Source organism: Pongo abelii, chromosome 20, assembly GCF_028885655.2.
Source record: "Pongo abelii isolate AG06213 chromosome 20, NHGRI_mPonAbe1-v2.0_pri, whole genome shotgun sequence".
NCBI classification, from domain to species: Eukaryota; Metazoa; Chordata; class Mammalia; order Primates; family Hominidae; genus Pongo; species Pongo abelii.
The window spans coordinates 11,416,040-11,432,534 of NC_072005.2; the positions used below are offsets into that span (position 1 = coordinate 11,416,040).

A 16,495-nucleotide genomic window follows, 5' to 3' on the forward strand; every position below is an offset into this window, starting at 1 on the left:
AGTTACTTGTTGACACCAAGTGTCATCAGAGTACTTTCTTAGAACATGGCCTGATTCAGAATTATTGTTATTATTATTAGTGGCAGAGACAAGCTGGAGGCCCTTAAACAGCTTTGCTCTTCCTGGGTGTACAGCTAAACTAAGTTTCCCAGGCTTTCATGTGACTGGGGGTCATGTGACTGTTTCCAGCCAATGAGGTGTGAGAAGAAGAGAGGAAGCCCATTTCCAGGCCAGATCCCTCAAATGGCCCATTGAGGGTCATTGCCGCCCTTTTTCTTCCCTTGCTGACTGGCAGTTTGTAGAATAGAGGATCCATCTAAGTACCCTAAGAGAAGGTAGAGCTACAGACTGGAAGAGTCTGAACCTCTGACTCATCCCATGGATGGCTGCCCATTTGAGCTGAGTTAGGAGAGAGAAATCATTTAATGTGGTAAGCCACTAAGATTTAAGAGCTGTTTAACATACTATTTTGTTATGTTATGAGTAGCATTCAGATTGCAGATCCAGCTTCTGAATAAGCTCAAGAACTTTAACTTCTACCCATATGGCCTATGCCCAGGGGAAGATGGGACTTACAGGGTGTTTGTAGAAATCATGGTAGAAAAACTTACATACATATGTGTATATATACATATAGATACAAAAAAACTATACATATTTAAAAATACTGCAAGGTTGTGATTTCCTGAGCAGGATGGATTGGGCAGACAAAATCAGCAATGCCCCTACTCCTGAGAGAGGCTTCGCCATCCCTTTTCAGTAAGTCTTGAGTCTGCCCTGGCTCTCTGAGTCATATTGGATCCCTGATCATCTGCAGCCTGGTGTCCTAAGAGCAAGCCACATAGCTGGGGGGCAGAGGCTCAGCAGCTGGGATAAGGCTGTTCTCATAAGGGTTGGAGTAGGGGCCATCAGATAAGCCCCCTTGGGCTCCCTGGGAGTCCCCTGAGCTGTAGTCAGTTGAGATGCCAGAGTCAGATACCACAAGGTACAGGTACTTTAGGTGGGGTGGGGTAGGGGGCAGCTCAGGGCACAGTGTCCATGGACGCAAGAGCTGGGAGCTGGGGTCCAGGATAGTGTACTCAAAGCTGGCAGCAGAGGCTCCCTCTGGGCTGGGCTTCGAGGCCAAAGCAGATGAGCAGGAGGATGCTTCTGAGCCTTCATCCATGGCCACTATGTCCACACTGCCACCAGGCCCTGGGAGGTCCTCACTGGGCGGGTTCCGGGGCAGCAACCACTTGTCCAGCACCAGATAGGTATCCTGGGCATGCTCACTGCCCACCGGCTCCAGCAGGGGGCCCTCATCATCTGTCCCCGGCTCCACTGCCTGCATCGTCCCCCAGCAGCGCTCTGAGAGGACTTCCAGGGAAGCAGGTGGGTCCTCTGTGAAGGGGGTGCAGGGGCTCCACCACAGGCAGCCATCATTCTGGTACAGCCACAGCTGAAGAAATAGCACCAACCTGCTCAGAGAGGCCTGCAGTTTGGCTGCAAGAAGCAGGGAAGCCCAGGCACTGAGAGGACAACCAGGCCACCTACCTGGAAGTTACCCTTGTGGGTGGTGAAGAGGCCTTCAAACTCACTCTCTGGGCTCGGGATGCCAGGCCAGATCTTCTGCTTCAGAGCCCTGTTGAAGCCAATAGAAATAGTTACATAGATATGACTCATTGAATACTCACCAATACCCCCTCCACTCCCAGTCATAGGGGCACAGATACACTTGGTCCCTGTGATCACAATGGAGGCAGAGGAGTACATCAGGGCCGGGGGACAGGGGTTTTGGCTGAAGCATCAGCAAGGCCCTACAAAAGGGTAAATGGAACAGGGTATTGAAGGGTGCATAGGAGTTCAATATACATTGGTCATTCTCCCTTTAATCCTGGCCATGGCCAGGTGCAGTGGTTTACACCAGCACTATAATCCCAGTACTTTGGGAGGCTGAGGTGGGAGGATCACTTGAACCCAGGAGTTCAAGACCAGCCTGGGAAACATAGTGAGACCCCATCTCTAAAAAAAAAATAAATAAAAAAAACCCAAAACTCTGGCCCAGATTTTTCCAGGAGGTCCATGATGTCACTTCATAGATAAATATTATGTTACCTTCTGGGGTAATGAGAGAAGGCATTCAGGATAAAATCCAAGCCGGGCACGGTGGCTCACGCCTATAATCCCAGCACTTTGAGAGGCTGATGTGAGCAGATCACCTGAGGTCAGGAGTTTGAGACCAGCCTGGCCAACATGGTGGAACCCCGGCTCTACTAAAACTACAAAATTAGCCGGGCATGCACGCCTGTAATCTCAGCTATTCAGGCAGTTGAGGCAGGAGAATCACTTGAACCTGGGAGGCAGAGATTGCAGTGAGCCAAGACTGCTGCACTGCACTCCAGCTTGGGCGACAAGAGTGACTCTGTCTCAAAAAAAAAAAAAAAAAAAAAAAATCCAAACTCCAAACTCCTCCCCACCACCCTGCAGAAGGCCCTGCATTATATGACCCCTGTCACCTCCCTCATCTCAATATCTGCCACACCCCCTTACATACTGCTCTAGCCATGTAGCAATTTTTTTTTTTTTTTTTGAGACAGAGTTTCACTCTTATTGCCCAGGCTGGAGTGCGATGGCACGATCTCAGCTCACCTGCAATCTCCACCTCCTGGGTTCAAGTGATTTTCCTGCCTCAGCCTCCCGAGTAGCTGGGATTACAGGCATGTGCCACCACGCTTGGCTAATTTTGTATTTTTAGTAGAGATGGGGTTTCTCCATGTTGGTCAGGCTGGTCACGAACTCCCAACCTCAGGTGATCTGCCTGCCTCGGCATCCCAAAGTGCTGGGATTACAGGTGTGAGCCACCATGCCAGGCCATGCCATGTGGCAATTCTTGAAGCTGGCTGAATGTTCCAATCTCATTCCCACCTCAGGGCCTTTGCACTTGCTGTTTCTTCTCCCCACTTTTCAAGCGGCTGCTTCCTTCCAATCTTCAGGTTTCCGCTCTGATGTCACCTCCTCCTGGAGGCCTTCCCTGACCATCCTGTCATGTCACCACATTCTGTTTGTTTCTGTGATATCACTCATTACAATTTATCATCAAATATTTCTTGGGTCCCTTGTTTGTTGACTTGAGATCCACAAGGTCAGGGACTTGTGGTCAGGGTCTAGCTTGTTCTCCATTCTCTCTCCAGTGCCTGGCACATGTTTGGCACTCTGTTTGTATTTTCCAACCAAGTAAATGAACAGGGCCATGAAAGACGACTAGAAGACTGCTTAGCAGACAAGGCAGGAAGGGCATTCCAGGCAGAGAGAACAGCATGGGCAGAAGCTTGGCGGTGTGAAACCACCTAGTGTGTGCTTGGAATTACAAATACCTCAGAATGGCTGGTCTGATCATAGTGTCTGAGGAGCTTCACCGCAGGGGTGGGGAGGCATTTAGGGGCTTAAATTCTTTCACTAAATCCATCTAGTTGATTTTACAAAGGTGATGACACTGGGGAAAGGAACTAACAAAGGGACCAAAGAAATGGCAGCCCCTGATGTAGAAGGAAAATCAAGTGAAAGTCCCCAAGAGCAGAAAATGTCAACGAAGAGTCTGGGTCTAGTCTGGCATGCATCCCAGCCCTGCCACTGACGTGAATCCTTACTGCGTGACCTTGGGCAAGTGCGTGTCTCTCTCTGAGCCTAGGTTTCCATAGTGAAAGAGGACCGTTGGCGGGAAGGAGTCTGGGCCCAGCGCCCAAATGGGGAGCTCACCGGCGGTGGGAGAGCAGCGCGAGCACGGTCAGCAGCACCAGGATGAGCACGAGGATGAGGGAGAGCGTCAGGATGAGGGGGTCCAGGTCTAAGAGGCGGGGAGGAGGTCAGGGCGGTGGGCTTGCCCCGTGATTCGCCCCGGCTTCTCCTACACCCCCGCCGGGGCCTCACCACTAGGCGTCAGCAGCGACACAGGCTCCGACCAGGCGCTCCAGAAGCCGCCGAAGCTCGGCTCAGCCATACGCGCGCGGACGGCGAAGGTGTAGCGCGTCCGGCCCCGCAGGTTGCTCAGCACACACTCGGTGCGGCCCTCCAGGATCTCCACCTGGGGGCGGAACCAAGGCAAGGGAGGCGTGGCAGACAAAAATAGATCACGTGGGGGCGGGCCCTGGTGGAACTGAGCCAATCAGGGGAAGGGAAAACGGTACCCTAGAATAGCAATGGGACCAATAAGAGTAGGGGGAGGAGCCCAAGAAAGCTCAGGGCCAATGAGAGAGAGAGTCTCTGGTACCAAGGGGCGGGACCCGGGCAATTTAATAACTGGGCTAGCACTCGTAGAGGGAGCCGGGCGCTAAAGGGGTCTAGGGTTACGGGCCGGAGGGAGAAGAAGTTGGGGTTCAGCAGGCTTGCGAGGACATTAGGAAAGGGGGCGTGCCTGTGTGCGTGGAACGGTCTTCAGCACCAGGGTAATGGGATGTGGGATGTCACGGACCGGCCCTGAAGGCGGCACCGGGCGCGACCTCGAGAGGCGTGGCTGGGCCCTAGTCAGTGGAGCTTTGGGGGCTGGGCCGTAGGGGCTGGCCTCACCCTCTGCACGCTCCCTGCGCCGTTGCCGGCCGAGACGTCCACCTCGTAGCGGATGTGGGACGTCATGGGTGTCTCAGGCGGCGGGAGCCAGCGCAACACTACGTGGCCGCTCTCGTCAGCCAACCGCGCCACCAGCCCCACGGGGGCGTCCAGGAGCACTGCAGGCATGGGGTTGGTCAGGTGGGCGAGGACTGAGACACTCTCCTAAGACCACTCCTCCATTCCCAGAGCACTTACCTACTTCATTGATGTGGATGACACGGTGATATCGCGGAGCGCCGGAGGCTGCTGTGACGCGCAACTCTAGGGGCACGAAGCTCGACGTGTCGGCTGTGGGCAGCGAACACCAGAAGCGCACCGCACCACGAGCCGTGGGAGCCTGGTGCAGGCGACACAGCTTCCATGGCTCATCCCTATGCGCCCAGGGACCCGGGAGGGAAGGGAGCAGGTTGGGAGACGGGACCGGGGAGTTGGCATTGCCTGGCCTGTGGGGGGCTGTGTGTATGTGTGACACAAGGTCTAGCCTTGTGTGTGTGTGTGTGTGACAAGGTCTTCCTTCGTCGCCCAGGCTGGAGTGCAGTGGCGCGATCATGGCTCACTGCAGCCTCAAATTCTGGGGCTTAAGGGATCCTCCCACCTCAGCTTCCCAAGTAGTTGAGACCACAGGCACGCGCCACGCCTGGCTTTTTTTTTTTTTTTTTTTTTTTGAGACGGAGTTTGGCTCTTGTTGCCCAGGCTGGAGTGCAATGGCGCTACCTCGGCTCACCGCAACCTCCGCCTCCCGGGTTCAAGCGATTCTCCTGCCGCAGCTTCCCGAGTAGCTGGGATCACAGGCATGCGCCACCACGCCCGGCTAATTTTGTATTTATAGTAGAGATAGAGTTTCTCCATGTTGGCCAGGCTGGTCTCAAACTCCCGACCTCAGGTGATCCTCCTGCCTCAGGCTCCCAAAGTGCTGGGATTACAGGCGTAAGCCACCGCGCCCAGTCTAATTTTTTTTTAAGAGACGGGGATCTCGCTGTGTTGCCCAGGCTGGTCTTGAACTCCTGGGCTCAAGCGGTTCTTCCGCCTCGACCTTCCAAAGAGTTGGGATTACAGGCATGAGCCACTGCTGGCCTCCTTTTGGATACTACCTCGAGAAGGCGTCCCAGCCCCGACGTAGTAACGCCTTACCCTAGATTTGGAGGCGTTGTTATCCCAGCCTGATGTTTGGGGTCGCGTTCCAGCGGTGATCGCGGGAGTATTCGCGCCCCGGCCCATAGAGGGCGTGCCAGCCCTGGACCCGCAGGTTTCCCTCCAGTGACCACGACTGGAGGCGCCGTTGGGCCTCGAACAGCAGGGGACATACGAGGCTACGACCTCCAGGGAGCTCTGCCCCACCCCCTCCCTCCGCCCGTGGAGGCGCCCGCCGGATCGGACTCACTCGAGCTGGTAGGAGAAGCTGTAGTTGCCCGGGCCCACCCCAGCGCTCGCCGCTTCCTCCCAGAAACACACCAAGTCCTCCAACCGCTCGGTGAAGCACAGAAGCTCTTCGGGCCCGCGGGCCGCCAGCAAGGCCGCTGGGGAGGGGCGACAAAGGAAGGGCATGGGGGTCTGAGCTCTATCCTCGGGAGACAGCCCCCTCCTCTTCCCTCCCGCAGCCTGGGTGGACCCGATAAGAAAAAAGCCCCGCCCTGCCATCTTCCCAAGCGGGGCCCTTGGAGGGGTCCGCAGAGGTGGTGCCCCCCTAATTCCCAGGGGCCAGTTGCTCGCCTTACTGTTCCCCGCCGTCACCACTCGCGCACACCTGCCCACCCAGCGGCCAGCTGAGCTGGGCGCGGCGTTCAAGACCTCGAGCTCCGGACTGCCAGCCCCGCCCCAGCCTAGGACACGCGCGCGGCTGGGGGTGTGTGCGGAGAGGCGGGCCCCCTATCGGCCCCGGCAGGCTCCCCGCCAACCGATAGCGCCAACCGTGCCCCCCGCCTCCCTCCCTCCACCGGGCCGGGCAAGTGATCTGGCGCCCTCACACAAACCGTGTTTACAGTAGCCTGTGGCTTGGCCCCTCCATCTCGGACTCAGGCTTTATCCTCCCTCCCCTAGGGAGGGTCGGCTTGGTCCCCATCCCCCAGGGACCTTAGCACCAAGTCAGCCCCCTTAGGATTTAGCATGTCCCAGACTCCCTGAAAAGGTAAAACGGGAACCTTAAGCCCACTCTAGCTCTTCCCCGGGACGCGATCAGGAGTCTTGGATCCTAATATACCCCACCCCGCCCCCCACCCATCCAGGACCCAGTCTAAGGGTTCAGATGCCAGCTTGGCCCCCAGGACCCGGTCAGGAAGTCCAGAAACAGGCATGGCCCCCAGGACCTAGGCTGGGAGTTCAGGCCCCAGCATGGTCCTGCAGGCTCCAGTGTAGGGGTCCACACGCAGCTCATCCTTACCTTTGCTCTCGAACTTGGGGTCCGGGAGGTTGGGCGGGGGCGCCCAGGCGGCCCCAGCGAGCAGGAGACAAAGGGAGCCGACCTGGGGCCAGAGGGACGCCCCGAGGTGGTCCATGATACAGCCCCTGCCACGGGGAGCCCAGGGCTCCTGCCCCTCCGTCCCCCGCCCCTGGCACAGTCCACAGCTGGGTCAGCAGCTGCCTCCGCCGGACGCAGCTGACCAGGCCCTTCCCGACCAGGCGCCTCTAAGTGGCAGATCCCCGAGGGGGCGGGGCCAGCACTCAGCCTGGGTAGAGATAAGTGCCTGGCGGGAGGAGGCAGGGGCCCTTCCCGAGCCCAGAGGCCGCTTGGGGGCAGGGGAGGGAGTTGGGCTGCGACAGCTCCCGTTCTGGCTTCAGACACACTTTTTTTTCCTATGTGGCCCTGGACAGGTGACTTACCTTACCTGAGCTTCAGACTTCTCATCTGAAAAATCTAGCCTGGCACATAGCGAACATTCCAAAAAATGTATCTACTGATTTTATTGCAGAAATCAGCATCTCTTCCCAGCCTGGAAATAAATAAAAATTATTTTCTCTCTCTCCCTTCCTTCCTTCCTTCCTTCCTTCCTTCCTTCCTTCCTTCCTTCCTTCCTTCCTTCCTTCCTCCCTTCCTTCCTTCCTTCTCTCTCTGTCTCAGTCAGGGTGTTGCTCTGTCACCCAGGCTGGAGTGCAGTGGCACAATCATAGCTCACTGCAGCCTTTGGACTGAAGCAATCTTCCCACCGCACCTGGCTAATTTTTAAAATTCTTTGTAGAGATGGGATCCCACTATGTTGTCCAGGCTGGTCTTGAAATCCTGGATTTAAGCAATCCTCCAGCCTCCATCTGCCAATGTGCTGGGAATATCAGCATGAGCCACTGAAGCCGGCCAATAATAATCCTTACAACAACCAGCAGTTGAATGTTTGCACAGTACTAGGCCATGCTCCTGGGCAGTATGCATAATATGTGAGATTTTCATTTATGTATTTTTGGGAAAAAATTTTTTACCACCCACATTTTTATTCTCTTGGGCTGGGCCCGGTGGCTCATGCCTATAATCCCAGCACTTTGGGAGGCTGACGTGGGCAATCACTTGAGGTCAAGAGTTTGAGACCAGCCTGGCCAACATGGTGAAATCCCATCTCTACTAAAAATACAAAAATTAGCCAGATGTGGTGGCGTGTGCCTGTAATCCCAGCTACTCAGGAGGCTGAGGCATGAGAACTGCTTCAATCTGGGAGATGAAGATTGCAGTGAGCCAAGATCATGCCACTGCAACTCCAGCCTGGGCAACAGAGTGAGACTCCATCTCAAAAAATAATAATAATTGGCTGGGCGCGGTGGCTCATACCTGTAGTCCCAACACTTTGGGAGGCCAAGACAGGTGGATCATGAGGTCAGGAGTTTGAGACCAGCCTGGCCAACATGGCGAAACCACGTCTCTACTAAAAATACAAAAATTAGCCAGCTGTAGGCCAGGCGCAGTGGCTCACACCTGTAATCCCAGCACTTTGGGAGGCCGAGGTGAGCAGATCACGAGGTCAAGAGATCAAGACCATCCTGGCCAACATGGTAAAACCCCATCTCTACCAAAAATACAAAAATTAGCTGGGCGTGGTGCTGCATGCCTGTAATCCCAGCTACTTGGGAGGCTGCAGGAGAATCACTTGAACCCATGAGCCAGAGGTTTCAGTGAGCCGATATTGTGCCACTGCACTCCAGCCTGGTGACAGAGCGGGACTCCGTCTCAAAAAAATATGTATATATTCAAGCGTGGTGGTGGGTGCCTGTAATCCCAACTACTCAGGAGGCTGAGGCAGGAGAATTGCTTGAAACCAGAAGGCAGAGGTTGCAGTGAGCTGAGATCGCACCATTGCACTCCAGGCTGTGGACAAGATTGAAACTCTGTCTCAAAAAAATAAATAAATAGGCCGGGCACAGTGGCTCATGCCTGTAATCCCATCACTTTGGGAGGCCGAGGTGGGTGGATCACAAGGTCAGGAGATCGAGACCATCCTGGCTAACACAGTGAAACCCCATCTTTACTAAAAATAGAAAAAATTAGCCGGGCGTGGTGGCGGGTGCCTGTAGTCCCAGCTACACGGGAGGCTAAGGCAGGAGAATGGTGTGAACCCAGGGGGTGGAGCTTGCAGTGAGCCAAGATCGCGCCGCTGCACTCCAGCGTGGGCAACAGAGTGAGACTCCGTCTCAAAAAAATAAATAAAATAAATAAATAAATAAAAATAAAAATAAATAAATAAAAATAAAATAGCAATACTCCCCCCCGTTGCTATTAAGCAGATGGGTTTTTTGTTTTTGTTTGTAGCCAATGTGCTTATTGTCACCTGACATGTATTTGATGTTTTGTTATTGATTCGCTGCCCTTACTACTCCATGAAAGCAGAGATTTTTTTTTTTTAGATGGTGTCTTGCTCTGTCACCCAGGTTAGAGTGCAATGGCACAATCTTGGCTCACTGCAGCCTTCGCCTCCTGGATTCAAGTGATTCTCCTTCCTCAGCCTCCAGAGTAGTTGGGACTACAGGTGTGTGCCACCACACCCAGCTAATTTTTGTAGTTTTAGTTGAAACGGGGTTTTGCTGTGTTGGCCAGGCTTGTCTTGAGCTCTTGACCTCAAGTGATCCCCCCTCTTCAGCCTCCCAAAGTGCTGGGATTACTGGCGTGAGTCACTGAGCCCAGCCAGGGATTTATTTAGTTATTTGTTTTATTTTATCTTATTTTATTTTATTATTTATTTATTTATTTATTTATTTATTTATTTATTTTGTGGAGTCTTGCTCTTGTTGCCCAGGCTGCAGTACAATGGCATGATCTTGGTTCACTGCAACCTCCACCTCCCAGGTTCAAGTGATTCTCTTGCCTCTGCCTCCTGGGTAGCTGGGATTACAGGCACCCGCCACCACGCCCAGCTATTTTTTTGTATTTTTAGTAGAGACGGGGTTTCGCCATGTTGGCCAGGCTAGTCTCGAACTCCTGACTTTGTGATCTGCCTGCCTTGGTCTCCCAAAGTGCTGGGATTACAGGCATGAGCCACCGCGCCCAGCCTCAGGCAGGGATTTTTTTTTACCCTTTTGTTCTTTGCTGTATCCCTAGCATATAGAACAGGGCCTGGCACACAGTAGAAGCTCAAGAAATATTTTGTGGAGTAAAAGATTAGAGATGTAGAGAAAATCAAGCTGAGAGAGGTAGAGAAAGAGCTGATCTCGTGTTAGCCACTGGGTACAACTGTGCCTGTGTAACCCTGCGCTTTTAAAAAACGGAAGTCAAAGCAAATCTCTTCCTCAGGAAATTGATATTTAGACTGTGCATGTATGTGAGAGGGAGGTGGAACAAACAAGACGGACACCTGTTTCATAACTTTGGTCACAATAAATTATTATGAATGGCAAACCGGCCCCAGAGTTAAATGCATGTTTTCTGGAGTTGGATAAATATTTGAACAGCACCCACTTACCATGGGACCTTGAGTAAGTTACTTAACCCTCCCTTGCCTGAAGCCTGGCTGACAAGGTGAGACCTTGTGTCTATAAAACATGTTTTTGTTTTGTTTTGTTTTTTGTTTTTTTAAGTAAGCCAGATGAGGTGCCACACGTCTGTGGTCCTAGCTACTCGGGAGGCTGAGGTGGGAGGATCACATGAGCCCAGAAGGTGGAGGCTGCAGCGAACCATGTTCATGCCGCTGCAATCCAGCCTGGGTGACAGAGTGAGATCCCGTCTCTATAAAACATTTTTTGTTTGTTTGTTTGTTTGAGAGACGGAGTCTTTCTCTGTCGCCCAAGCTGGAGTGCAATGGCGCCATCTCGGCTCATTGCAACCTCTGTTTCCCGGGTTCAAGCGATTCTCCTGCCTCAGCTTCCCAAGTAGCTGGGACTACAGATGTGTGCCACCATGCCCAGCTAATTTTTGTATTTCTTTTAGTAGAGACGGGGTTTCGCTATATGTTGGCCAGGCTGGTCTCAAACTCCTGACCTCAGGTGATGCGCCTGCCTTGGCCTCCCAAAGTGTTGGAGTGTTAGGATTACAGGTGTGAGCCACCACGCCCAGCCAACTTTTTTTTTTTTTTTTTTTTTGAGACGGAGTCTCGCTCAGCTGCCCAGGCTGGAGTGCAGTGGTGTGACCTCAGCTCACTGGAACCACCATCTCCCGGGTTCAAGTGATTCTCCCATCTCAGCATCCTGAGTAGCTGGGATTATAGGCACCCGCCATCGCTAATTTTTTTATTTTAGTAGAGACAGGGTTTCACCATGTTGGCCAGGCTGGTCTTGAACTTCTGACCTCAGGTGATCTACCCGCCTTAGCCTCCCAAAGTGCTAGGATTACAGGCATGAGCCATCGCACCTGGCCAACTTTGTTTTTAAGTTAGCCAGGCAAGGTGGCATGCATCTGTGGTCTCAGCTACTCAGGGGGCTGAAGTGGGATGATTAATTGAGCCCAAGAGGTGGAGGCTACAGTGAACCATGTTCACACCCCGGCACTCCAGCCTGGGTGACAGAGTGAGACCCCATCTCAAAAAAAAAAAAAAAAAAAAAAAAATAGTGGACGATAAGTGTCTCTTCCGGCCCAGACATGGTGGCTCTTGCCTGTAATTCCAGCACTTTGGAAGGCCGAGGCAGGAGAATCAATTGAAGATAGTAGTTTGAGACCAGCCTGGGCAACATAGCAAGACCCCGACTCTACAAAAAAGAAGAAAAATTAGCCTAGTGTGGTGGTATGTGCCTGTAGTCCCAGCTACTCAGGAGGTTGAGTAGGATCACCTGAGTCCAGGAGTTCGAGGCTGCCGTGAGCTATGATCGCACCACTGCACTCCAGTCTGGTTACAGAGCAAGACACTGTCTCTAAAAATAAATAAATGAATAAATAAATAAATAAATAAATAAAATGTATAAAGTGAAAATAATGTCTACTCCATAGAGCTATGGTAAGGATTAAATTAGACTGTGTCAAGTTCTTTTTTTTTTTCTTTTTTTGAGATGGAGTTTCGCTCTCGTTGTCCAGGCTGAAGTGCAATGGCACAATCTCATCTCACTGCAATCTCTGCCTCCTAGGTTCAAGCGATTCTCCTGCCTCAGCCTCCCGAGTAGCTGGGATTACAGGCATGTACCACCACGCTCGGCTAATTTTGTATTTTTAGTAGAGACAGGGTTTCTCCATGTTGAGGCTGGTCTTGAACTGCTGACCTCAGGTGATCCGCCTGCCTCGGCCTCCCAAAGTGTTGGGATTACAGGCATGAGCCACCGCGCCCGGCCCCTGTGTCAAGTTCTTAAAACAGTTCTTGACATACAATAAGCATTCAGTAAGTATAGCAATTTGATTAAACTAGTTCAAGAAGGATGCTGAACTAACATCCAAATGATCTTAAGAGGCCGGGTGCGGTGGCTCATGCCTGTAATCCCAACACTTTGGGAGACAGAGGAAAAAAATACCCATTTGGGCAAAAAATATCCAAATTGTCTTAAGGTCTTTCATTTCTTTTCTTTTTCTTTTCTTTTTTCTTTCTTTTTTTTTTTTTTTTTTTTTTTTTTGAGATAAAGTCTTTCTTTGTCACCCAGGCTGGAGTACAGTGGTGCAATCTTGGCTCACTGCAACCGACTCCCGGGTTCAAGTGATTCTCTCCTGCCTCAGTCTCCTGAGTAGCTGGGATTACAGGCATGCGCCACCACGCCTGGCTAATTTTTGTATTTTTAGTAGAGATGGGGTTTCACCATGTTGGTCAGGCTGGTCTCGAACTCCTGACCTCATGATCCACCTGACTTGGCCTCCCAAAGTGCTGGGATTACAGGCATAAGTCACTGTGCCTGGTCGGTGTCAAGGTCTTAATACTCACAGAAGACCAAAATTTTAAAAAAGCCTGTAAAAGAGTGGCCAGGCACGGTGGCTCACGCCTGTAATCCCAGCATTTTGGGAGGCCAAGGCAGGTGGATCATGAGGCCGGGAGTTCGAGACCAGCCTGACCAAAATGGTGAAACCCCGTCTCTACTAAAAATACAAAAATTAGCCAGGCATGGTGGCACGTGCCTGTTATCCTACCTACTCAAGAGGCTGAGACAGGAGAATCGCTTGAACCCGGGAGGCAGAGGTTGCAGTAAGCCAAGATCTCGCCATTGCACTCCAGCCTGGGCGACAAAGCGAGACTCTGTCTCAAAAAAAAAAGAAAAAAAAGCATGTTGTGTGCTAGTAATTGGTCTTTCATCAGACCTTATATGATACTTAAATTTCTGTATCTCCTCCCAACCCACATAATTCCTGGGCATTCCTCATTATTGCTCCAGGGATAATGTTTGAAAACCTAGTGATTATTTTTTGCCCATTCACCAGAACTCCCCCTTCTCCTCATAACAGCCCCCACATTTAATGTCCACTTATGGACTCTCTCAGGCTCCACCCCTGTGATTCAAAGTTTCTGTGCCAGCTCAAAGGGTGGGCGCAGGACCCAGGCCTGGCTAATCAGCACATCTCATTCCCCTGAACACAGTGATTGGTTTAGGGGTGGACACATGACACAAATTGGCCCAATGGGCGCCTGCTCTGGGACTTTTTGCTGGAGCTGATGGGAAGGAGGGGCTCTGCTTGCATGGGATGGGGGAGCTGTTGGGATATAGGCCTATGCCTACACAAGGTATGAGCCTGCCTTGGAGTAGAGCGCTCTCTCTCTCTCTCTCTCTCTCTCTATATATATATATATATATATTTTTTTTTTTTTGTAGAGATAGAGTCTTGCTCTGTCTCCCAGGCTGGAGTGCAGTGGCACAATCTCGGCTCACTGCAACCTCCGCCTTCCAGGTTCAAGCAATTCTCTTGCCTCAGCCTCCCAAGTAGCTGGGATTACAGGTGCGTGCCACCACACCCAGCTATGAGTAGAGCTATATTAAATAAAATATTATTTGGGCTACTGTAACAGCAACTCAAATAATAGTGGCATTTATTTCTCTCTTATGTAACACTCCAAGTATCAACAGTCCAATATGGCAGCTCCCTGGTCTCATAGGCCCAGGCTCCTTCTACCTTGTTGCTCAACTATTCAGAGGGTGTGAACCACCTAATCCAAAATGATCCGCTCCACATCTTCATTCCGACCAGCGGGAGGGAGGAAAGGGGGAAAAGAAGGACACCCCGCTTCCCTTTAAGGGCAGGCTTTGAAATTTGTTCACATCCTTTCCCTTTATATCTTATTGGCCAAGACTTAGCCAATGGCCAGATATGACCACACCTTGCTGCAGAGGAGGTGGGAAATATGGCTTTTACTTTGGGAGGCCAGCTAAAAATCAGTGGTTCCATTACCATAGAAGAAGGTGATTAAATTTGGGGGGATAATGGACTATCTCATTCTCAGAGCAAATCAGAGCAAAGAGACAGCAAGAAAACTGTGATGCCATCTTTTGAGTGCCTGGATGCAACTGTGCCTGAAGCCCTACTCATTGGACATTTCAATTGCATGAGCCACAAATTTCCTTTTTTGCACATGCCTGTTTGAATTGGATTTTTGGTTGCTTGCAACAGAAAGAACTCTGATTAGTGCAATGAGATGTAAAGACCATAGCTGATGTTCTCTGCTGAGTAGGATCTCATAAATGGGCATATTATTGTTGCTGTGGCTATGTTGCAGTTCGCCCTACAGCTCATTTCATCCTCTCTATTGTACTCCAATGCTGACAGAGAGATCCCTCCTCTCTTTTCATCCTCACAATCTTTTTCTTTTTCTTTTCTTTCTTTTTCTTTCTTTCTCTTTTTTTTTTTCCAGATGGAATTTTGCTCTTGTTGCCCAGGCTGGAGTGCAGTGCAGCGATCTCGACTCACTACAACCTCCGCCTGCCTGGTTCAGGTGATTATCCTGCCTCAGCCTACCGAGTAGCTGGGATTACAAGAGCCTGCTACCACACCCGGCTAATTTTTTGTATATTTAGTAGAGATGGGGTTTCACCATGTTGGCCAAGCTGGTTTTGGACTCCTGGCCTCAAGCAATCCACCCGTCTTGCCCTCCCAAAGTGCTAGAGCCACTGTGCCCAGCCTTTTTTTTTTTCTTGAGATAGAGTCTCACTCTGTCACCCAGGCTGGAGTGCAATGGCATGATCTCAGTTCACTGCAAACTCCACCTACTGGGTTCAAGCAATTCTCCTGCCTCAGCCTCCTGAGTAGCTGGAATTACAGGCATCCACCACCATGCCCAGCTAATTTTTATATTTTTTAGTAGGGACAGGGTTTTATCATGTTGTCCAGGCTGACCTTGAACTCCTGACCTCAAGTGATCGGCCCACCTCAGCCTCCCAAAATGATGGGATTACAGGTGTGAGCCACCGCGCCTGGCCTTTTTTTTGCTTTTTGAAACAGGATCTCGCTCTGTCACCCAGGCTGGAGTGCAGTAATCTCGGCTCACTGCAACCTCCACCTCTTGGGCTCAAGTGATCCTCATGCTTCAGCCTCCAGAGTAGCTGAGACTACAGGTGCAGGACACCAAAACTGGCTAAATTTTTTTTTTTTTTTTGAGATGGAATCTCGCTCTGTCACCCAGACTGGAGTGCAGTGGTGCAATCTTGGCTCACTGTAAGCTCCGCCTCCTGGGTTCACGCCATTCTCCTGCCTCAGCCTCCCGAGTAGCTGGGACTACAGGCGCCTGCCACCATGCCCGGCTAATTTTTTTGTATTTTTAGTAGAGACGGGGTTTCACCGTGTTAGCCAGAATGGTCTCGATCTCCTGACCTCGTGATCCGCCTGCCTCGGCCTCCCAAAGTGCCAGGATTACAGGCGTGAGCCACCGCACCCGGCCAATTTTTGTATTTTTTTGTAAAGATGGGGTCTCACCATGTTGCCCAGGCTGGTCTCGAACTCCTGGGCTCAAAATCCTTCCACCTTAGCCTCCCAAAGTGCTGGGATTACAGATGTGGGCTACCACACCCAACCTCTTTTTCTTCTTTGCACAGAGGGGTTATCTGTGACGGGAAGAAGAAGAAGCTGGGGGCAGTGAAAGGGCCCATCCTCACAGCCCTTATTGACTCATGGGTAATGATGCTATTTGTTTCTAATTCTGATGGAAATTCAGTTAGTCACTGTCCCATATATACAGCAGAAAAGAAGCATATCACCCCAAAAATGTTGGGGAAGGAAGTGCTAAACCCTTTTTGTGTGATAGGATCCTTTATTTATTTAGTGAGACGTGATCTCACTCTATTGCCCAGGCTGGTCTCAAACTCCTGAACTTAAGCTATCCTCTTACCTCAGCCTCCCAAAGTGCTGGAATTACCCTCCTGAGCCACTGTGTCCGGCCAGACAGGATCCTCTCTGGCATCTGGGTTGAGTGTCATATCTGACCCAACACCTTTCTTAGGGCTCTTAGTTTTTGTTTTTGTTTTTGAGACAGGATCTCCCTCTGTCCTCCAGGTTGGAGTGCAGCGGCCCAGTCACTGCTCACTGCAGCTTCAACCTCCCAGGGCTCTGGTGATTCTCCCAGCTCAGCCTCCCAAGTAGGTAGGATTACAGTCTTGTATCACCACGCTCAGA

The 16,495-nt window shown here is 51.4% G+C and overlaps 1 protein-coding gene across 1 annotated transcript; it reads right to left on the reverse strand.

The window, feature by feature from the left end:
* Positions 1-23: 23 nt before the first annotated feature.
* On the reverse strand, positions 24-7,223 carry EPOR (erythropoietin receptor). The gene is made up of 8 exons (XM_002828689.5): positions 6,962-7,223; positions 5,966-6,101; positions 4,780-4,955; positions 4,543-4,700; positions 3,907-4,060; positions 3,736-3,823; positions 1,534-1,621; positions 24-1,438 (listed from the first exon to the last, which is right to left on the reverse strand). The coding sequence occupies exons 1-8, from the start codon at positions 7,074-7,076 to the stop codon at positions 827-829; spliced, it is 1,527 nt and encodes a 508-aa protein (XP_002828735.1). The 5' UTR covers positions 7,077-7,223; the 3' UTR covers positions 24-826.
* Positions 7,224-16,495: the final 9,272 nt, after the last annotated feature.